The following is a 24,196-nucleotide window of genomic DNA, read 5'->3' on the forward strand; positions in this document are numbered from 1 at the left end:
AATTAAAGTTGGTAAAGGGCTTGATAACCTCTGGAAGGCCCTGTAGCAGTAAACATTATTATTTTTAATATCTTCTTGTTGACTTTTTGAAATAAAATAGTTGCAGTTCAGAACAAAGAACTGGTCCTGATTGTGCACTTCACCCAATAATTATGTGATTCCTGATGGACAGGGGTTAGATTTCACTTTACAGGGATGAGCATTTAGATTTGATCCTTGCAAAATCCTTAAATGGGAATGAGAGCTGGCCCTTGTCCTGGAATATTGTTTATTTTTGAGATACATTGTACAAAAGTGTCACGTAATAATAAATTAAGTTCAGCGTGTGGCTAGATAGCTTTACTAAGACCATTCCCCAGTAACCAACACGTTATTACTTCAGGCAGTGTTGAAAGGAAACATAGTGAATATACAACAGAATTAAAACAAAGTCAAAGGGATTCTTTGCTTCAAAAAAACATTCAGAAACCTTCCTATTCTGTGATAAACTCAGCACTATTTTTTTTTAGATGGTATAAGGGCGTCTCATATTTTCCTCATTACTAAATACATCAGAAATATTTTCTCATTATGCTGAAGTGGTGCAGTAATAGTGTAGGATAACACCACACAAATATCTAAATCTGTACAAGGAGAGAATTTTAAGTTTTGTGATTAAGCAATCTTATAATCACATGAAAAGCAGATGTCTACATTTAACACAGCTTGATTGTTCTCTTCCTGATAAATGCAGGATGATTTACCCTATATTCTTGAATTGCCCTGTGTCCTTTCATTAATATCCTGTTGTTCCCAGTGCTCCATCTGCTCACACTATGACAAAAATGACATTTTTGTTTTTGTCAGCATGCAAGGTAAGCTAAAAACACTGTAAAAGGTAGATTCATTACTCTACATTCGACTTCCCTCATAGAGAGAAATTTATACTCTGTATGGTCAAATCTTCACCACTTTAAAGGTGGTTCAGTCGTTGTAAGACTGAGTGTCTCAGGATTTTGAAGGAATAGGAAATTAATATCAGTAGGACTGGGTGACTCAAGAGTTTGATCAATCGTACCTATGGAGACTCTCACCTGTAGTCCACAGATTCAGATTTGTCCCTGATTAGCAGTGGTTGAAAGACATTAATATTTTACAACATTTCAGTGAAAGGAGTGAGTTATCTCATACCCACTTCTTGTGTCCATATTACAAAAGCCACCAAAAAAGGCCCAGACTCAAGAAAGCATCCATATATTCACTAAGGGCTCTTAAGCAGATAGTTAATTTAAGCTTAAAGTTCAGCACGCACTTAAATGCTTTCCTGACCAGGGGATGGACTTAAGCATGTGGTTAAGTGCTTTCCTTCATCAAGGGCAAAATTTGCACTAATTGGTACCCTTGTTGCATTGAGAACCCAAGAGCTGAGTTGCAACAGAGACTGCAACCCTCTTCCGACTACAGCTGGTCTCTTCAAAACAGAGCTTGGACACATGGGCAAAACATTGCAGGGGAGCATCACTCTTGTTGCTCATCCTGTACTGAGGGCTTCAGTTTTCAGCATTGTCAGTTTGGCACCTTTCACCAGCACTCAATTTGGTTTAAAATACAAATAGCACAATAAGACAAAATTGGCCAAATCCATCTTGGGTGTAACTCCATTGCAGTCCATGGTCTTACACCCAGTATGGCCCAGTGACACTAACTACAATCTCAGAGGGGTAACCGTGTTAGTCTGAATCTGTAAAAAGCAACAGAGGGTCCTGTGGCACCTTTAAGACTGACAGAAGTATTGGGAGCATAAGCTTTTGTGGGTAAGAACCTCACTTCTTCAGATGCAAGAATGGATTTGGCCAATTTTGTCTTATTGTGCTATTTGTATTTTAAACCAAATTGAGTGCTGGTGAAAGGTGCCAAACTGACAATGCTGAAAACTGAAGCCCTCAGTACAGGATGAGCAACAAGAGTGATGCTCCCCTGCAATGTTTTGCCCATGTGTCCAAGCTCTGTTTTGAAGAGACCAGCTGTAGTCGGAAGAGGGTTGCAGTCTCTGTTGCCACTCAGCTCTTGGGTTCTCAATGCAACAAGGGTACCAATTAGTGCAAATTTTGCCCTTGATGAAGGAAAGCACTTAACCACATGCTTAAGTCCATCCCCTGGTTAGGAAAGCATTTAAGTGAGGTTCTTGCATCTGAAGAAGTGAGGTTCTTACCCATGAAAGCTTATGCTCCCAATACTTCTGTTAGTCTTAAAGGTGCCACAGGTCCCTCTGTTGCTAACTACAATCTGTTTGAGTGACAATAAAAAAGGAAGAAGCTTACTTGCTTTCTAACTTTTATTTTTTTTTGTTCTGTTGTATTCATGCAGAAGCCCTGCACTGATTGGATGCTTCATAGTAGACAGGGAGTACTTCCAAGAGATTGGCTTACTAGATGAAGGCATGGAGGTCTATGGAGGAGAGAATGTGGAGCTTGGGATCAGGGTAAGGAAATGTAACAAACAACAAGCACTGATGATTTGTTCTTATAAAATGTGACTTGCCCCATATCATAGGCGAAGAAGCAGACAAAGGATAGTAGAGGTAGTATGTGAAGGAGCTATATAACTGCTGTCTGTCTGTGTGTTCATGTAATGTACCAAGCCAGCCATAGAATCCTACACCTATGGGTTGTGTACGGGAGGGACGGGATGAAAAGCAGAGGCTCCCTTGTGAACAATGTAGTTGGGGAGGGGAGGATACAAACATGATGTCGTTATTTCACACAGCTGGTAGTGGTAGCTGTTATGATGAAGCTTGGAGAAAACTTCTTTGCCCCACTTATAATGCAATCACCTATAGGGAGGGGAGCTTCTCAAAGATCTAATGGGGAAGGTTCTCCTAGATTCATCTGTTTATTTAAATTGGGGAGCTCACTTTGGAGATAGCGTATTTGCCCTATTGTTTCATCTGTCTCCCCTCTGCCTTTGCTGAGGATTTAAGATATTCACAGAGTACTGAGTTTGCATAATTGCTCATATTTTCTTCTTTCGTCATACACTGTTCATTTATTTACCATTTGCAATACTCTGTGTGATTTGTGTATCTCATTCTGCCTCCCCTCATGAATAAATACCATCCTGAAAATGCAACATTGCTCAATTTAAGAGATTCTCTCAGATTTTGATACAAATGAAAGACCGATTCTGAGTTACATAGTTGGAGAAATGAAAAAGAAGTCTGATTTGCGTTACATAATTAGATTTACAATCTCTGCTACTGAAATGTGAGTTGAACATATAGAAGTTTGTGTTTTGTGGCTGTCAAGTCTCTAGAATAAAGATGTACACTAGCATAAAGACAAGGATGAATTTCTGTAAATAATGAGAAAATATCTTCAGGTAATGCGTTCAGACTGAGACATACTACAAAGCCACTCATTTTCCACCTCTGCCTTTCTGAAAATCTTTTCCTCCCACTTGTCAGAGAGAGAGCCTTATTGCAACAGAAGGGAAGGCAAGGCCCTTGCCAAGAAATGTTACCCCACACTGGCAGGGAGTGCTAGAGGAGAGATGTGAGCATCTGCCTTTGATAAAACCAGTCTCTGCACGGTTAAGGAGAGGGAGCCTGAGTCCTTTCCTAGAGCCAGATTTCTCAGCTTGATGTTGCTTGCTGAGTTTTAAAATTAGAACACTGATTTTTAACTGAATGAGTTATTTGTTTTTATGAGAGGGCAAAGAGTTTGATCAATTGTTCCTATGGGACTTTGATGATAATTTGTGTGACAGAATGTGGCCCCAATGCTCTCAAGTAATGTACTAGCCTGTCCGGACTGTTTAGTCATTGTGGATGTTAACTGCTGAAAATCACTTTGATAGACAGGGCTAGACAGATGCACAACACCCCCACCTCGCCATAACTGAAATTTTAGCATATACTAGATTATTGGAATAAGACCCAACAGTGCTCTAATTTCTTGATATCTATTCTTCTGTCTCCAGGGAAGTGAAGCCTGACCTAAATAAAACACTTTCATCTTTGACATACCACAATGTGCAAGGTAGCAGAATGTATATTGCTTCATCTAGCTCTATTCTGACTCTGATCTGAGTTCCCAGCTGCATCAAAACATCTGTAAGACAGATAGCTCAGCCGTTTATTAATGACTCTCCTCACTATGCTCATCATAACCCAGATAATACTAGGATTAATATACATTTAAAATGCAATATTAGTTCTGCTAGGAATGTAATATTCTTTCTGCAGATGGTAGACTTTGCAAATGTGCCTCTTCACTTAATCCACTGCTCCTGGTACAGACCTGAGGCCATGTGCTGCCTCCTGGCAAAATGCAGGTGCCTACAAAAAATGCTGTTGTCAGAATATTGTGGAAAATCATGTAATTTAGTTGCAGTCCCTAGCTCTACAGACTGTAGTGTTACTCCACAAAGCTGCCTTTAATTTTCGTTAGATAGAGGCATGCTGAAAACTATGGTCAGAGAAGGATTTAGGTCCAGATGGTCTTTCTCTGCTGGCTAACTACATTTTCTTGTCTCTGCAGCACCAGAGAGTAATTTCAAGACTTCCTGGGTTGCTTTTAACTGCAGGGCCTAAAATGAATCACTTAATACAGGCTGTAATTGTTCAACAGAAACATCAGCAGTTTGCATTTTATAGTTACAGTATCAGTACAATAAATAACATTTGTATTTTAAAATTATAACCTCCACACCAGGATGCAGATTGCTTCCTCTGCTTCATCTTTCATCTGTACTTTCCTTTTTAGCAGCATATGGCTTAATCCCATCTCCTGACATGTGGCGCTCTTTACTATGTAGCCTTGGAGAATCAGCTACCAAGCATGCCTGAGTAAACCCAGTAGCTGGCTTTCCAAGTTACGAGGTATTGTGTGCCATGTATCATACAATATGATGGAGCTCATTAGCCAGCCAACTTCCTGAGCTTACTCTATGGCTTACCATAGCCAGGAAGTTGTGAGTAAAATAAATACACAGTGGCCTGTTCCTATTCTGCATGCTGTAATGTGTTCACACAGTGAACAGATGGAATGCCAAGCAACATTCCTTCCTTCCTTCCTCTAGGAAGTCTCTGTGTGCTGTAAGCCTGCATGACTCTACAGGCTCACCTGCCTGCAGTAATGCTTGGTTACTGGAACAGGATTGCCGTCTTCTCCCTGGTAACGTCTTATAAATGTGGAGAGTTCAATGTTACAGGGTGCTAGGTTATGAGGGTACAATGTGGATGCACAGAAGACAGCACTAATGAGACTCCCCTCCTCCCTCCACCCCCCCCCCCCCGCCCATTCCACAGAGAAGATTGCCATGGTGGGTCTCTGCAGCTCCTTGTGGAAGGAGGACTGTGAGTAGATCAAAGCAAGTACTGTGACCAGCATATCCATGTGCTGTATGTATGTGCTGAGCCAAAGCCCTGTTTAGTGGGGAATCCGCAAGCCATGTCTGCTACATTTCCCCATGCCCTGTGTTAGCAGCCATGGCTGGTTCAAACTGAAAATTTTCTCTCTCAGCTCTGTGTCATTTCCATGTGGAACAAAGTCCTCTTATACTCGCCAGGATTAGTCTGTAACGGGCAAATCTTGCCCTTTCCTCTGCAGCCTTGAAGTGCCCTGCTCACAGCAGAATGGGTACGAATGAGTCCTAAGTCAGGGTCCTAACCAAAAGAGGAACCTTTCTCTCATCTATTCACATTACTTGGGCCACTTGAGACCAAGAAAACGCACAAACCACTTGGAGTTGTATCCAAAGCATTCATTGCTGGTAATGCCTGGATCAGCCATAGAAAGCGGGAGCAGTTATTTTCACATTGCAGTATGTTATAAGATTTGGGGATTATTCTGTCAGGATCTTGTAAAAATTCTCTCTCTCTTCTCAACTCCGTTCATCTCTGAGTTGAGGTAATATTTTATCAGTAGATTTTTTGCCCCCTCATCTATGACTTTGTAATAATATGTGTAAAATATTAAACATCTATTATCAAATAAATATTAATAGAATTCAGTTGCCTTAGGGCTAGATGCCTATGAGTGCAAAGTATGAATACATTCATAATATAGGAAACAAAGTCATATTTTTTCCCTGACAGCAAAACATTTTCTTACAAAGCTCAGTACTTGCCTCATAACAAAAAAATCAAGCTCACTAAGGCTAGATGAGGAGAGCTGGTGAGCACCTTGTCAGAGGGGCTGGATCCCATCGATGGGGTACCTCTCAGGATCACATCCTTAGACTCTGTGTAGGATAAGCCTGGCTCCTTCAGAGGTCTCTCATGCTTTATCAGTCCCCCTAAAGTTACCGTGCCATCCCAAGCTGTTTCCTGTTGAGATGTAATCACTTGCACTCTCCAGATTCTGTTACAGTTTCAAGACAAGGTTTCCATCATTTGTGACTCTCTGCTCTCATAATATAATAACATAGGGTTTAATCATGCCTTTAAGGCATTGGCTCATGTTCTGGGGTCAGTGCAGCATCAGGCTGCCCAAGCAGAAGTTCAAGGAGGCACCATGCCCCAGTGAGTATCCATAAGAGATTTTGTGCTTCCCCACCCCAGCTGGTGCAGAATATGGGTGCGGAGCCATGGCCCCTTGCCTTCCCTTGTAGGTTTGGGGCATCTATTGCTGATCACAGTATTAGCCATGAGATGTCCTTGTGATCAGGGAAGCCCATGGATGACCATTGTGACCAGCCTGTTTTAAAGGTTTGGAAGGCCAGTGTAATACTTCCTTTTTGTAGGGCCTAATCCAATTCCCACTAAAGTCAATACAAGCCTTTCCACTGATGTCAGGCCCATATAGATAATTTTTCATCTGAGGAGCTCAGAGTAGTTTACAAACATTACTGAAGCTTTCCAACAGCCTATTAAGGTTATATTGGACGCACTTCTATAGATGCATAATCTGAGGTTCAGAGAGATTGAATGATTTACCCAAGGTCACAGACAGTGGCAGTGGCAGGGGCAGGAATATAACCCCAGGCTCTAGCTTCAAAAAGTAATGATGTATATTATCAGGACTGTGTTCTGGATGATGTATTCACATTCCTAGGGATAAAATGTCCCAATTAAACAAGAGAGAGAAAATTCTATTTAAAAGACAAAAGCTCCTTAATGAAAAAATGAAACATGTTTGCAGGGTCTTTTCCCAGTAAAAGAGCCTTACATGGTAATATCCTTAACTTCTGTTTATTAACCTTTACCAAACCAGAACATACACAATCAGTATACAATGCTCACCACTCCTGAGCATGCAGGCGATCTTCCCCCTCCTGGCCAGGCAAGGTTCAGGTCATCTGGAGCTCTTTTGCTGCACTCCATGTTCGTGCAGAGTATTCTGGTAGCTTTAATCTTGAGCTGTGCTGTGTCCTGTAGGTGAGTTCTTCTTCCATTTCTTCTTGGACCCCAATTTTTATAGTGAAACTTGAGTCCTGCCTATTTGTATGTTAGCCAGTTATTTTTATGAAACAATTCTTTAACCAATCCTGACATATTGCGAAACACTTCTTTAACCAGTTATACCCCACCACCTTAGTTGGTTCTAACTTTGCAAAATTAGTTATGCAACAGACAGAACCAATTAAAGAATCAGACGGGAACCATACAGATATATACAGACGCAAACCCACACTTATGGAAAAAATTTCGTAAGTTCCGTAAGCGGGGTTTGTTTGTTTTTTCCCCCGAGGGTTTTTTTTTTTTTTTGGCGTAATTGTCGGGTATACGTCCGCAACTTATGCAAAATTTGACTTACACAAGGCGTTCCGCCTTGCATAAGTCGGGGAGCGTCTGTAGTAGGGAAATAGAGGCCATAAAGGCAATACAATAGAGACGTATAGATTTCACAATCACAACTGTTGATAAGTGGTTTCTTGCCAGACAGAATGCTATCAAACAAAGTTTTCTTTGAACATCTTAAAATCTGTTTCATTGTCTGGTGATGATGGGTACTATTAGGACAGGAGCAGCTTCTTAACAGCTTGATATTAAATTGTTTTGGTGCAATTTAGATGGAACATGACACTCTGCAACTTAGCTCATGGCTGCTGTTTAATAGAGAAGAAGGCCTCAGACCTTACAGGGAGGATATCCCAGTCTCCATCTGTCTATCTATTCCTAGTGTTTGTCACCTGAAATCTCTTTTCGATAGTGTGGCCTCATAACTGTTTCTTCTTTGAAAGGACACCTCTGTCTCTCTTGCTTTCTTTTGTTGTGCTCTACAAATACTCTCTAAGGGCAGTTCAGAATCAGTGCAGGAAATAATTTTCAGTGCTACAGTTCTCCTGACTGGTTAAACGATGCTTATCTTTTCAGAAACCTCTGGAAAGTTTGTGGTGTTAGTAACCTGGAACGTTTGGAGACATATTTAGCATATCATTTTATATGCCAATTGTATGACATACAGATATATAATTGCACTATATATGGTATGTATATATAGTATTCTTCTTTTCAGATTATAAAAATGAACGTATTATGGCTTCTAGGAGCAGAACAGAAAATAAGTATAAATTCACAAATGCACATTGACCATTTTAGCACATTCATAAATAAAGATAAAAAGTTCTTCAACCATACACACAAAATCTCTCCTCAAAATACCCCTTTGGGAAAATAAGGAATGAATAGACAGGCCTTGCAAATTACTCTGTGTGTGTGTGTGTGTGTATGTATTATATACTATATATAATATACATTACATTCAGTATTTAAAATAAATGAACATCTGTTTTGATAGGGTATATCTAAGGTTATCATCTCCCAAACATTTGAAAGCTGAGTTCTCTTCAGTCCCCATTACACACACCACACACTTTGTCACTGTCACTTGGTGTGGTTTTACAATCATGTATTTTTTATTTGATTTTAGTAATTCATGAAAGACCCACATAGACTGCAGCAAAACTGACTACACACACAACACTGTCAAATGCACAAAATAACTGGAGGGGGAAAAACAGAGAAAATTACACTTCTCTAATGTCTTTGTTATAGTAACCTGAGGTGTTACTTGTAATAGCGTGAGGTAAAATGATTTTCAGGTAGAAATGTAATTCTATTTTTTTTTTTTTAGTATATTGGTTTCTCCTTAATTTCAGCTGTTAAAAGTTAACTGAACATGACATTTTTACATTCATGCCAGTTTTGTGAGTGGAAAAGTAGTCATTTCTTGTCAGCATGGTTTCTTGAAGCAAGAAACAGTTTTGTTAACTAACTTTAAATCATGTGAGAGAAAGTTGAGAAACTGACAAAAATTGGGGATCTTGTGAAAAGTGTTTGATACTTTTTAAAGCAAACGTTTTTGCAAAAAATCATGAAAATTGTTTAGTTTTGCAGCATGAGTTCAGCCAGAACTAGTGATCTATGTGACTTCGGTGGCTTTGTATATAATTGATATTGTGATCTTGATATAGGCAAAAATCATCTCTAAAATGCTATTGGTTTAGGAAACTACTTCAGTGTGTTGATGTACTAAAGGCCAACAGTACCAGAGACTAGTATTCTCTATTTTAAGGGCTGTCATTTCTATACGATTATCATTTCACCACAAGAAATGATTCTCTTGAAAACGAAAGAAAGAACTTGCCTCCAAATTGTCATGCCTCCAGTTGTGTCAGTCATGACATCTGCAGCAGTTTGCTCTCCATGGCTTGTTCTATTTTTGTGTCAAGCCTCCAGTGGAATAATTATTTTTCCCCTGTTTAGCCCATGAATGCCTCAGCAGGTATCCCGCAGCTACAGCACATATAATTATACATACAGACAACATTACCAGTTTGCCAGTGAATCATTTTTACACTATTTCTGGGGAGAGAACGTGTTATTCAAAGCTCCCACAGGAAAGCCGATGATTGATGTAACACCGGCAGATATGTGGTGTAGCATCCCTTTAACATACATTAAAGAGCAAGAAGTATTTTAGATTTCCAGTAGAGGTGCTTTTTGCATTGCCTGCACCTGTGTGGTCCCATGTTTCTAAATGGACAATAATGTTAACATCTTGATGCACCAACAAAGGAAATTACTGCTGGCAATGATAAGGAGAGAAATAACACAGCTGAAGTCAACACACCTACTCACAAATCAGTGGTTACAGGAGAGAGACAAATTAATTAGTGGCTTATCATAAGATAGCACAAAGTTTAATACCTTAAGGGCAGCTAAAAGTGGCACTGTAACCTCTGGTATCATAGTATCTCATATATTGTTGGTACAGACCCTTCACTTTACTGAACTTTTGACTGGGTCCCTTGACGTAGCGCAAGATCTATCATTAATGCAAGACTTTCTGACGCTGGCATAGGGCATCAGGGACTGGAAAGGAGTCTTAAAAAAATTGCATGAAAAATGAACAGTCACAATATCTTGTCACACAAACGTTAAACCTCTGGTAATTTGCATTGGTTATACACTTTGTTTCCCACCCCCCTTTCAGGGTAAAAGATGATTTCTTCTGCTTCCTATTTATGGCATAAATTTGGCAATGGAGTGACATAAGTATCAATTATTTCACTGCGCCTAGCAGCGAGATGGATACATTTGAGAAACAACCAAGTGAAGCTTTATGCCTTCAGTGACCCTGGAAGCATGTTATCTCCTAGTAACACAAGCCTTGGAGTGGCTTACTGCAATTATAAAACAGCATCCCAACATACAGAGTTTAACAATACATTGTAAAAGTTTTACGGTTCGTGAAGATAAGTACAAAATTAATCCCTGCAGAACAAAACAATTTAAAAAGTACATAATGAAGCAATTAGCTAAAAGGGAGAGGAAAACACTGACAATTTAATATGGAAAGATTCTTTACATGTATTACTTTTTCCATGAGGGCATTGTACAAAGGCATAATTAATGTGAAGCGAGGCCTGTAAGGCAATTAATGAAGACTTCAGAAGTAAAATTTAAGGAATAATTTACATTTTAAAAATTGAGGGCCAACTCTAGTTAGGTTGAAGCCTTCCATTTTTCTTTTAAAAAAAATCTTTTAGCTTTCCCTTTTGTCTTTTTCTGGGTCTATTGCAGCTTACCCTTAGAATTTTCAGCTTGGGTGTGAGAGCAGTTACTGTCAGAAATACGTGTCAAACTTGGTCCAAAATAGAAGGGAAGGCTCCAGGACAGAGAGAAGTGGGAATAGTCTCCCAAGAAACCACATCACTTGGGTCATTTCATACTAAGGGAAAGTCCTGTGATGGCAAGGGAATGGATTAACTAATCTAAATGATCTTTTCCACCTCTAAATTCTCTGATCTGATTTCTGTGAATGCTGCTTCGAGCTGCCACTAACACAGAATAAAGACAGTTTCACGTCAATGCAAAGTTTCTTGTTAATTTCTGCTTGCTGTAATAAATACCAAGGTCTTGATTCTTTGTAAGGTTCTGCTCTGTACACAAATGTAAGCATGTGGGCAAACTAAGAACATATCCTACATTAACTCTGTAATTCCCAGCCTTTCCTATAGCGCATATATCCTGAATCACCACCTGAATGAACTCACCTCACACCACCCAAGACAATGTGTTTAGATCTACTCTTTGGGCAGACTCCTTCTAAAGGAGGCTGTTATTGAAAGAACCTAACTGAGTTGCTGTTTAAAGGTTTGTCTTCAAGTATCAGCATGGTGTGCAAATCTCGACCTGGGCTCTCTGCAAGCCTTGCATGGAATATGGCATGAGCCAAATCCTACAGAAGTTAAGTCCTCAGTCAAAATGCTGTGATTTCAATGGAAGTTTTGTCTGAACAACAGTTTGACCCAATGAAAAATGGTTACTAATAGATTTACAGAGATCTTTCCCTAAAACACTGCAACCAAAAAGCAGTCAAAGCCCATTGGGGAATCAATGGAAGTAGGTGTACTGATTTCAGTGGGCTTTGGATCAGGCCTTTAAAGCCTACCCCTTTCCACAGTCAGCTGTTAGAATACTGAAAGAAAAATATGGAACCAAGAAATCACAGAACTACCATCATCAAACGTGGCAAAATCCATCGCTCCATCACTTTCATTTGGGTTGCATCCCATTCACCTATCTGTATGTGGTCTGTTTACATTGGAAGGGGCTGAGATCTTTTCTTCATACTTGTCTATAAAGTACCAAGCTCACTGTTGGCAATTTATAAATAATTAACAACAATGACAAAATAACCTTAGGTGAAACATAAGTGTCCACAATCTACAAGTATTTTATATGGTAAATTGTTCCAAACTGTCAGTGTTTCCCCCCCCCCCCACTCTGAACTCTGGGGTACAGATGTGGGGACCCGCATGAAAGACCCCCTAAGCTTATTTCTATCAGCTTAGGTTAAAAACTTCCCCAGGGCACAAATTCTTCCTTGTCCTTGGACGGTATCGCTGCCACCACCAAGTGAGTTAGACAAAGATTCAGGAAAAGGACCACTTAGAGTTCCTGTTTCCCCAAAATATCCCCCCAAGCCCCTTCACCCCCTTTCCTGGGGAGGCTTGAGAATAATATACCAACCAAATAAGAAAACAAGGTGAGCACAGTCGAGACCCTTGGGTTTTTAGGACACTAAAAACCAATCAGGTTCTTAAAAGCAGAGCTTTATTATAAAGAAAAAAGTAAAAGCAGCACCTCTGTAAAATCAGGATGGAAGGTAATTTTACAGGGTAATAAGATTTAAAACACGGAGGATTCCCCTCTAGGCAAAACTTCAAAGTTACAAAAAACAGGAATAAACCTCCCTCTTAGCATAGGGAAAATTCACAAGCTAAAACAAAATATAATCTAACGCATTTCCTTGCTATTACTTACAATTTTTGTAATCTTGGATGCTTATTTCAGGTAGGGTTTTAGGAGATGGTTTTTCCTGCCCTGGTCCCTCTCTGTCCCGGAGAGAACAACAAAGAGAGCACAAACAAAACCTCCTCCCACAGATTTGAAAGTATCTTCTTCCCTCATTGGTCCTTTTGGTCAGATGCCAACCAGGTTATTTGAGCTTCTTAACCCCTTACAGGTAAAGGAGGGATTTTGTGCTATTCTTACCTGTATGTTTATGACACAAACATTCATCTTGAAGATAATTGACTCTATGTTGGGACCCACAAAAATAATGAAATCACATTGGCTGGGGTTTTTTTCTGCAGGATGTTTGTTAAAATACAAAGAACGCTTTCTCTTCTGCAGACTTCACAGAGACTAGAAAATACTTTAGCTTTTTGAAAGGTCCTAACAAACTATTTAATTATTAAAGAGCCTTGTCTGGAGTCCAAATATAATATTTGTCGCAAACAAGGCTATTTTGGTTTTCTAAGAGACTCTATGACGAGTATGAATTCAGCGACTATGGTACATGCTAATGAACTGCTTAGTGTCATGCAGAATTTGGTTTTGATTAGATTAAGCTACAGCAACATGAAAGGAACACTCAGTGATTAAAGAGATGAAAAAAGAAACATTTTTAATGAACAAGTGGTGCATCTTCATATGTCAAAGTATAAATTAAATATTCTAAAAGGGATGAGCTTCAATGCAGTAGCTGATTTGATTGAATGTTTGTGAATTCAAACACATTTAAATGCACTTGAATGGAATTTATCCAAGGACAGAGATTTACAAATACTTAAAATTAGTAGAAATATGGACCTTTTTATTCTGAGGAAGGTTTTCTAGCTCTCGAAATGGAAATTCCATTTTTTTTATGTTTAAAAAGTGCTGTTTGTAATCCCTTCCCCTTAGCTGTTCTTATGACACCTGCATCTAACAGAATAGGGACCAGATTCACCAAAGCCAACTTGAGGGTGTATCCATTATCCATCCCTGTGCCAGACTTTCAAAAGAGAGATTCCATCTGTTGTTACTACCTCAGTCCTCGCAGCATTTTTGATTAGGGAAGGGGTTCAGAGCAGCTATATATTATGGTTAGGCTACCGCTGGATCATTCTGAGAGGATCCCTTGTATCAGTGCATAAACAGTCATGGCCATGCCCCTTCCATGGCCAGGACTGTCCAATTTTGGGCTACCGTATCACCTTGATGGAGTGGAGGTTGCCTCTGATTTCTGGTTCTGCAATTTTTCTCTCTCCCCAGCGAGTTTTCTAAGTTTTACTCCTTCTTGTATCACTAGTGAAGAAAGCCCTATATCTAGACATTTTAATGGTTTACACACAGTGGTGTGAAATCATTAGTGAGTAAAGCTCTTTCTAGGCCCTAGAACCAAGAGACAAATCTCAGACAATAGTATATATTGTAATCTTAAATGCAAATTGGAGGTAAAGCCTCCAGAAAGTTTCATGATTAAATCACTCCGTTCGGCTGTGTTTTTGTTTAATTGAAAATGTTAATTTATTAATTCAGTAAAAAGTGTATGTTGTGGGGATCAAATTCAGGTTTTGGACTACAAAAAGCCACATGGGGAACTGTGTGGTACAACTGTGGGGCTCTGATCCTTACTTCCCCAGACACATGGATGTTGAACTTCTCAAACTCTCCACATGTGGAGCCATGGAGAGCCATTCCTGACTCTTCCTAAGGAGTTAGCAGGGTGTGACGTGTAGTTTTACACAGATCTGATCATCCAGCAGCCATGACACATGCTTTCTTCCCTGGAGTTCCACACCCTGTTGGCAAAGGAAATTTGCCGAGGCATCTGTTTGAGCATGAGGACCTAAAGCTGGATGGACTACGGGCTCAGGATCCTACTAGTAGTCTTTTGTGCCTTTGATGACAGATGTTGCTGAATTAACTCTGGCCCTGGTAGGGTGGATGGAACTGTTTTAATATTCTCATCTGTTCTTCGTTAAGTGCCGACAGTGTACTCAGCACTGCATAAGTCATAAGGGCAGAGGCCAAACCTGGCCTAGTATTAGCAGTACCATATTTACTGGCAGGAATTCGTGTTTGTGGGCCTTGAGGAAGAAGTGAGTTTTAAAATGGCCCTCTTCATTCCTTGCAGAGTGTGTAGTGTTTGGGAATGGCTAAGGCTTGGAGTCCCACAGGGTCCAATCTGGTTGATCTTTTTGTTCAGTGTGAAGTTCCTGGGAGGGGAGACTAGGAGGCATGTTTTTCGCTGATAATCATCTGTGAGTCTCCTGTTCACCTGACCAAGTCAGAAACTTTCCCTGACTTCCCCAATATCTGTCTGAGTCTGTGACCTCTATGAAAGCCAGTGTGTTTAAGTTTAATCCAGAGTTGTTGCTGAGAGGCAGGTGAAAGCATTTTTAAGAACAGGTAAAGCCTTTGATTGCTCCTTCAACCGATGGCTTCTGCATGTCTGTTGTCTAGGAGGTTTTCAAACTTGGGGGCTTAGTAGATTCATTTCTGCTCTTGGATTCCCAGACAGTAGCAATGGACCAAAGTGCCTCCTTTCATCTGCACCAGACTGAGAGATTAGTGCCCATTTCTTTTGGATGCAAATATTATTTCCATGGAAGTTCATGCCTTTGTCTCTTACTGCCTCCCACTCTATAGGGCTATCCTGTAAGACTAGTCTGCAGTTTCAGTTAGTGCAAAGTGTGAGCAAACACATGTGCTAAGCTGGGATGGTATGGAGGCTGGGGATAGGTTGTTTTCAGTAGCTGGATCTCACCTCTCTAACTTGCATGTATATCTGAATACAGTAGAGTGACATGTAGGACCATCTTTCTGAGATGATACTTGAGAAGATGCCTACTGCAGACTTTGGAATCTTTTTCACCAATGCAGTGTTGTGACTGGGATTGAATCATAGAATCATAGACTTTAAGGTCAGAAGGGACCATTATGATTGTCTAATCTGACCACCTGCACAACGCAGGCCACAGAATCTCACCCACCCACTCCTGTATCAAACCCCTAACCTATGTCTGAGCTATTGAAGTCCTCAAATCATGGTTTAAAGACTTCAAGGTGCAGAGAATCCACCAGCAAGTGACCCGTGCCCCACGCTGTAGAAGAAGGCGAAAAATCCCCAGGGCCTCTGCCAATCTGCTCTGGAGGAAAATTCCTTCCCGACCCCAAATATGGCGATCAGCTAAACCCTGAGCATGTGGGCAAGACTCACCAGCCAGACACCCAGAAAGAATTCTCCTAAGTAACTCAGATCCCACCCCATTTAACATCCCATCACAGGCCATTGGGCATATTTACCGCTAATAGTCAAAGACCAATTAATTGCCAAAATTAGGCTATCCCATCATACCATCCCCTCCATAAACTTATCAAGCTAAGTCTTGAAGCCAGATATGTCTTTTGCCTCCACTGCTCCCCTTGGAAGGCTGTTCCAGAACTTCACTCCTCTGATGGTTAGAAACCTTCGTCTAATTTCAAGTCTAAACTTCCTGATGGCCAGTTTATATCCATTTTTTCTTGTGTCCACATTGGTACTGAGCTTAAATAATTCCTCTCCCTCCCTGGTATTTATCCCTCTGATATATTTATAGAGAGCAATCATATCTCCCCTCAGCCTTCTTTTGGTTAGGCTAAACAAGCCAAGCTCTGAGTCTCCTTTCATAAGACAGGTTTTCCATTCCTCGGATCATCCTAGTAGCCCTTCTCTGTACCTGTTCCAGTTTGAATTCATCCTTCTTAAACATGGGAGACCAGAACTGCACACAGTATTCCAGATGAGGTCTCACCAGTGCCTTGTATAACGGTACTAACACCTCCTTATCTCTACTGGAAATACCTTGCCTGATGCATCCCAAGACCACATTAGCTTTTTTTCATGGCCATATCACATTGGCGGCTCATAGTCATCCTGTGATCAACCAATACTCCGAGGTCCTTCTCCTCCTGTTACTTCCAGCTGATGCGTCCCTAGCTTATAACAAAAATTCTTGATATTAATCCCAAAATGCATGACCTTGCACTTTTCACTATTAAATTTCATCTCTCTTCCTTTCAGCCTCGCTTAGTTGGTGGCAGTGGCAGGTTGAAAAATACATGTTTCCTGTGTGAGAAGATGTTGCGTGGTACCATTCTAGCCTGTCTTCACACGAGTGCACACACATGTAGGGCCACAAGGATGGGTGCCTTGTAAATGTACTATTAATAATAATATTTTTTAAAAATGCTGTGATGTGGAGTGTCTCTCTGTCCCCACATGGCTATTAGTTTCTTTACTGATAATAAACTGCAGATTTTGTAAACAAGATTGAACCCTCCCTTTTTTCATAGACCAGTTTCCTTCAGTTGATATTCTTACCGCATCTTCCACTACGGCCATGTATTTTTCTTAGGTTAGATTACAACCTCAGCTGATCTTAGCCCTCTGAAGAAAATGCTTTCTGCTTCACAGGCATTCAAAATCTCCCAGACACTATTAGTATACCTGACATCACTTTGAAATTCTTCCAAGACAGAGCATTCTGCCACCTAGCCATAGCTGTGAAGAAACCTTTCAAAAGGGGGAATCCTCTAAGTACTTCTTGAGGTTATTCTGATTGCTTGAACTTCCTCAGGGAGCCATGCCAAGAGCAAGGATTTGTTTCAAAGGTTCTCCTTGCAAAGGAACATTCAGAAGACTTTGTACTGAAGGCGGGTTTGGGTTATTTTTAAAGGATAACCCCTATGTTAGATTTTTAACAAAACATTTTTGGGCAGTGAATCTGCAATATTGGAATCCTTAAATAACTCTTCTAAAGCAAACAGCAGAGGGGAAACACCCAGCAATAACAGGGCCTTCAACAAAAGCCTTTAAATGATATCCCCTTCCATCCTGCTGAAGACATGAAAATACTTTTAGGGGCTGATCCGTCCTGTCCAGATGAAAACCTACAGGAGTCCCCTACAGGCAAAGCCCCCATGAGATAGCTTTGCAACAGGTCTCTTTGCAAAACAGAGTACAGTAGAACCTCAGAGTTATGAACACCTTGGTAATGGAGGTTGTTCGTAACTGAACAAAACATTATGGTTTTATGGTTCTTTCACAAGGTTACAGCTGAACAGTGACTTAATACAGCTTTGAAACTTTACTATGCAGAAGAAAAATCCTGCTTTTAACCATCTTAATTTAAATGAAACAAACACAGAAACAGTTTCCTTATCTTGTCAAATTTTATTAAAACTTTATTTTTTTAGTAGTTTATATTTAACAGTACTGTCCAATATTGGCTTTTTTTTTTTTTTTTTTGGTCTCCGTTGCTGCCTGATTGCATACTTCCAATTCCAAATGAGGTGTGCAGGGTACTGGTCAGTTCGTAACTCTGGTGTTTGTAACTCTGAGGTTCTACAGTATTAGGCATTGTTGTTTATCACTTGATTGCAGTAGCAGTCTGTATTCTTCTGTAGACCTGGTAGCTTCAAAAGTGTGTACATACATGTAGAAATTGCATACGGAATCCTTTATCACATTATACATAGTGTCCTGCTGCGAGTGATCCCCCAGAAAACTAGCAATTTCTAGCTCTTGCCACCATATATAAAGAGTCTGCCTCACCAACAGTAAATGGTGTTCTGCTTCCTTTAAACCATAGTTGTTGGAGTATCTTCAAGTATCTTCCCTTCCACTTACATAAGAAGGCTTTTAAATGAACATTGCTGATCACCTGTCCTTGCCATGTAAACATATAGGACCTCATCTGTGGCCCTGTTCTGGCTGCTTTCCCAGCCATTCCTGTGGTGCAATGCAGCCCTAAAGCTGGTTTGACGGCTACTTGAGAATTTCCCCTTTTATAGGGCTACCCATAGGGGTTATAGGAGCCAATACAAGGGGTATGTCCTGGAAAAAGGGAGGATGGCTGAACAAGCCGTATACCTCAGTAATTCCTGACTACGTGAACACACCCTTTGGGACCATAGGTATCCAGTGTAAGAGAGAGCAGTTCTGAGTAGTCCAGGACATCTTAGATCTTTAAGCCACTTTTGCCCTCCCTACCCCAGTCAGTTTTTTGCACTGATCACCTTTCATACAGATTGGAGGATCTGGCCCATAGGCCCAAGCAGTCAGGTATGCTGGTCAAATCAGGAGAGTTACGAATATGGCTGTGAGCACAAATGGGTGCAATTTTCATGTTTTGACTTGTTGATGATTTTTTTTTCTTTAATCTCCTCTGTTGTTCATAGTCCATATTTGAATAATAGATAGCCCTGAGGTCCTGACCACTCTTAGGAACAAATCCTGTTTTATCTGAAATAATGCCATTGACTTTAGCCCTTTATAGATCTACTACTCACAAACTAAGGTACCACTCAAGATGAATAAGTCTGGCAAATGTGGCTCCAAGGTCACAGTTTTCTTGTGGCAGACCCAGGAATAGAACCCAGATCTCCCAATTCTATTCCTTAACCACAAGAACTGCCTCCTTCCTGTGCTCATCACCAACCAGAAATAGACCCTTGATTTGATGGCAAAGCCTGTTTAATTAAACAATTGTTTGTTCTTTCTCTCTCCCTTTCCTTATTGTGTATCTAATGACCCACCAGCCTATGTTTTTAGCAGGGATTGAACCATGGACCTGCAACTCCAAAGCACAAGCCTCTACTTGAGCTAAAGAAGTAAATCCCCTAGCTGGTAGTTGGAGTAATCTCTTATCTTCTTATTCAGACCAGCCACTGGCGGGTGACAGACACACATTGTGCTTGTATAATGACATGTAATTTCAGGGGGTTACACAGAATGTGGCAGAAAGTTATGTGCTTCTATTTATAACTGTAGATACTTGTATAATAGTATGTATAATTCCATTGTTCCCTTCTTGGAGTCTCTTTGAGCTGAGGTACAGATGCAGTATAAGCAGAGCATAACAAATAATAATACTTTGCATTTCTGTGGGAGTTCTACCGTGTATTGCAAGGAGACGTAGGATTGTTCCCTTTACAGTTTTCATTCAGGGATCTCAGAAGACATTATAAATATTTAGGACCAAATCCTGGACTCCTTGAACTCACTACTGGTTTTGCCATGGATTTCAGTGGGATTAGGAATTGGCCCTTGCAAATAGCCTCCCAACTTCCCTGTGAGGTGGGTCTGTGAGAAGAAAGTTACCTTTCTTCTGACCAAAAAGCTGCTAAGTTCAGAGGTGTTAGTGCAGCCAGTCTCTCCTATGGGTCTGTTGGCTTTGTGCCACAGATCTGCACTTCTATAACCAGGTTGTTTTAGAACAAATTCTGAAGGCCACAAGTAAAATGGATAATGTGGGAAGCCAACATAACAAAGGGCAAAGAAATTCTGGGTGGCGGTATTGGGCCAACTTGTGAGTTCCCTATTTCAGCTGTAATAAATCAGGAAAAGCCAAATACTGCACCATCTGTTGCAGAGCTGCTCAGACAGTTTTATACTTGTAATTGTGGCCTGTTTAGAATTTACTGGCCAGCAAAACTCTAATCCCAGTCAAAATGCTTATTCTTTTGGGCTTGAATTTTCAAAGAAGTTTAAGGGAGTTAGACATGGACATTCCATTGAAATTCCATGGGAATTGAGTGCCTAACTCCCTTAGGCTCCTTTGAAAATCACAGCCTTGGCGGCCACCTTGCATTTTTGTTTTGGTGACAGGCCCCTCCATGGGTGTGCAATGAAAGGGTTAGGACACAAGGACTCTATTTACACCTTGATAATTCATGCAATAGTGTCCGTTCACTAAAACTTAGTGAGCTCTTCTGAGTGCCCTCATTGCTCCCAGCTAGCACCCCTGGGGCACAGGCCATTCTAATGGAGAGTAAGAAAGTGGTTGGATCACGACCTGGCCCCTATACCAGCCAGAAGAGCTAACCAGCTGAATGGGGGAGTTTGTGCTACATCCCCTCAGTGAGTGAAGGAGCCAGGGCGCACACCCTTTGTGCCTCTGGGTGCTCTGTGAATTTGTGCCTCCTGCTCAGGCAGCGTGCTTGTATGCTGCTCCCAATACAGGACTGTGGCTAATAGTCCTGTAGAGACTGTATAACTTGATGTAGGAGCCCTAGATATTCAAATCATGTTTGTTTCTCACTTCTTTAGTACAAGAATTGGTAACTGAGTGGCATAGTTTCACCTTGATACATAGATGCTATAAAGGCACATTGTCAGCCACATCTGAACCTATTTTTGTTATATGCTAATCACATTTTCATGGATTCCAGGAGACTTTCGTTATAAATAATTAGGTTTGGTTTAGAATCTGCTTTGCACAACTATCCCATTTTGTCAGCATCTGTATTGACAGCTCCTACTTAACATTAAGATTTTAAGTGAATTCATGCTTCTTGCAGCAGTGTAATTAATTAGTCTTCACAAATAGAACAAAGACTGACGGTGTGTAAGAAAGAAAGGGAGGACTTATAGGTTTGATTAATTGGAGTTTACTGGGAGACTGGGTAATTGTTGTTTACAAACCATATTATAATATTTGTTATGCGCGCGTGTGTGTGTGTGTGTGTGTGTGTGTGTGTGTGTGTTAAAATTAGAGGAGACAGAGCCTAAAATTTCTGATCCAGGTTCAAACTCCCCTGAAGCTCAGCCTACTATAGAAATGAAGTTTTTTTCCCCAGCCTATTACAGAGCTGGAGTTTCGATCTGACTTTGAGTTTCCCCAAAATTTGGAAAAAAGAACAGGAGTACTTGTGGCACTTTAGAGACTAACAAATTTATTTGGGCATAAGCTTTCATGGGCTAAAACCCACTTCATCGGATACATGCAGTGGAAAATACAGTAGGAAGATATATATACACAGAGAACATGAAAAAATGGGTGTTGCCATACCAACTCTAACGAGACTAATCAATTAAGGTGGGCTATTATCAGCAGGAGAAAAAAAACTTTTGTAGTGATAATCTGGATGGCCCATTTCAAACAGTTGACAAGAAGGTGTGAGTAACAGTAGGGGAAAAATTAGCAGGGGGAAATAGTTTTTACTTTGTGTAATGACCCATAAACTCCCAGTCTTTATTCAAGCCTAATTTAATGGTGTCCAGTTTGCAAATTAATTCCAGTTCTGCAGTTTCTCTTTGGAGTCTGTTTTTGAAGTTTTTGAAGAAATTGCAACTTTTAGGTCTGTAACCTAAACTCCAGAGTGACCAGGAAGGTTGAAGTGTTCTCCGACTGGTTTTTGAATGTTATCATTCTTGATGTCTGATTTGTGTCCATTTATTCTTTTGCGTAGAGACTGTCCGGTTTGGCCAATGTACATGGCAGAGGGGCATTGCTGGCACATGATGGCATATATCGCATTGGTAGATGTGCAGGTGAACGAGCCTCTGATGGTGTGGCTGATGTGATTAGGTCCTATGATAGTGTCCCTTGAATAGATATGTGGACAGAGTTGGCAACGGGCTTTGTTGCAAGAATAGGTTCCTGGATTCGTGTTTTTGTTGTGTGGTGTGTGGTTACTGGTGAGTATTTGCTTCAGGTTGGGGGGCTGTCTGTAAGTGAGGCCAAACCGGACAGTCTCTACACAAAAGAATAAATGGACACAAATCAGACGTCAAGAATCTTTCTTAGAAAAGGCAGTTGAGCTATTTAGAATTGTATTTTTCAGAAACTAATATTTCTTGGTAGCTTTTAAAGCTGGATTGCCTACTTTATATTATGTTTAGAAATACATAACCTGAAAATAACATTTTTGTCCTCTTATTTATTTATTCTCATGCCAGAACAATTACCTGGTTCCTGTTAAATATTCATGGTGATCTTCACAGTTTTTCACTGGGATTGGTTATATTTATTCCCTCTTACAGGATTCCAAGTTCTTGAGGCAAAGATGTGCAAAAGTCTTTTAAGCTGCTTTCTCATTTGATTGTACCATGGGATCATGGGGTGGCTCATCATCCAGTGAGCTGAAACAACGAAGTTGTATCTCTCGTCCCAGCATATGTTGAACGTAATTAGGCGCCAGTCCAGAAAAGGCTTTGTAAACATTCTGAATCCATGCCACATTCCTTCAGTCTCAGAAGCTGCCAAGTGCCTAAATGCTGTATTCAATCCAGTTGCTTAAATATATAAAATGAATGGCTGAACTAAGTGTCTTCCTGGTAGAATATATGCATATAGGTTGGACAGACTTGGAGAGGTTCAGTTTTCAGTTCCAGAACCTGATGTTCTGCCAACCCACCTTCCCTACTCACTAGGGACAGGACTCAAGGGAGACCAGAGTGTGAACTCTTCTGGGCTAGCCTCATCGGGAAGGAGCCATCCTTCCTCTCTTCTTGCCCTATAGGGAGGGGGTGCCAAAGGCCAGGGATTTCCAGTAGTGGTGTTACAACTTGATGGTGTCCATGTCATAACGCAAGCACTGGCACATCCCAATGAAACTCTGTTTCTGCCAAAGAGATCTCACAAACATTTGGGTTCAGTTCAGCAGACTCAAATGGGGCTAGTTCCAGCACATTTGGGTTTCTGCCTGAAGAGCATTCACTACGCCATTATGTCTCTTGTATTGAATTTGATGCCTTGATTCTATTACGTTATAATAAGGTGTAGCTATATCGTCCCCCTGCAAAACAAACAAAGAGCTAAGGATCAAGTGGATTTCCTCAGACACACTAAACACTTAAAAGCAAGGAAATCATAAGCCAAGATAACACTCACAACCAGCAATACCACTTTCTAAGTATTAGCCCATCACTGTTGTGATACTCAATACCAACACACACTTTAATAGAAACATCAAGCTAATGTGATAAATGGATTGGCTATCATTTGCAAGGTATGAAACTTGTGGATAGGTCATTCTCAGTAGTGAACCCTGGTTTTTGAATTCACTCTCAAAAGAAATACATCTTACTGCTATCTGGGCTGTGTTTAAAGCAAGATGTAAGATACATCTATTTTCCATGCCTCTTGGAATCTGGATTTTCTGGGATCTTCTGACATGCAATTCAGTGGCTTGGTTTTCCCACTGCTAAGGTTATCTAGTTCTGAGCAGTGAGGTATGCGTATGAAGGGGTACATATGACCTCTCTGAGGGAAAAGTTTGCAGTTATATATATATATATATCTTGTACAGTGTACCCAGATACTGCTGGGATCAGTGGTCAGCACACTGGCCTAGGGTGTAGGAGACCTGGGTGTAATTTCCTGCTCCACCATGGACTTCCTCTGTGACCTTGGGCAAGTCACTTATCCCTTCTTTGCATCAGTTCCCATTTATAAAGATTGCAAAGTGCTTTGTGAGCTACTGATAAATGCTAAATAAGTATTTTTTTTTTGTTTTTTTGTTTTTTACTACTACTATGAGGCTGGACGCATTGGCTAAGGAAAGATGTCTCTGGAAGTAACTGCTTAGATGATACTATAAAAATTGTCAAAGGAGTATCAGCTTTGTTCTAAGATAATTTTTGGACAGCCCAATATATGTTGGTTGTGT

The 24,196-nt window shown here is 40.5% G+C and overlaps 1 protein-coding gene across 2 annotated transcripts in view; it reads left to right on the forward strand.

The window, feature by feature from the left end:
- GALNT18 (polypeptide N-acetylgalactosaminyltransferase 18) overlaps positions 1 to 24,196 on the forward strand; it is a 432,615-nt gene that overhangs the window by 294,226 nt on the left and 114,193 nt on the right. For both annotated transcript variants that reach the window (XM_065403832.1, XM_065403833.1), the window contains exon 6: positions 2,347 to 2,461. In XM_065403832.1, coding sequence (XP_065259904.1) covers positions 2,347 to 2,461 — 115 coding nt within the window. The remainder of the gene's footprint in view (positions 1 to 2,346; positions 2,462 to 24,196) is intronic.

Source organism: Emys orbicularis, chromosome 4 (assembly GCF_028017835.1).
Source record: "Emys orbicularis isolate rEmyOrb1 chromosome 4, rEmyOrb1.hap1, whole genome shotgun sequence".
Taxonomy (NCBI): Eukaryota; Metazoa; Chordata; order Testudines; family Emydidae; genus Emys; species Emys orbicularis.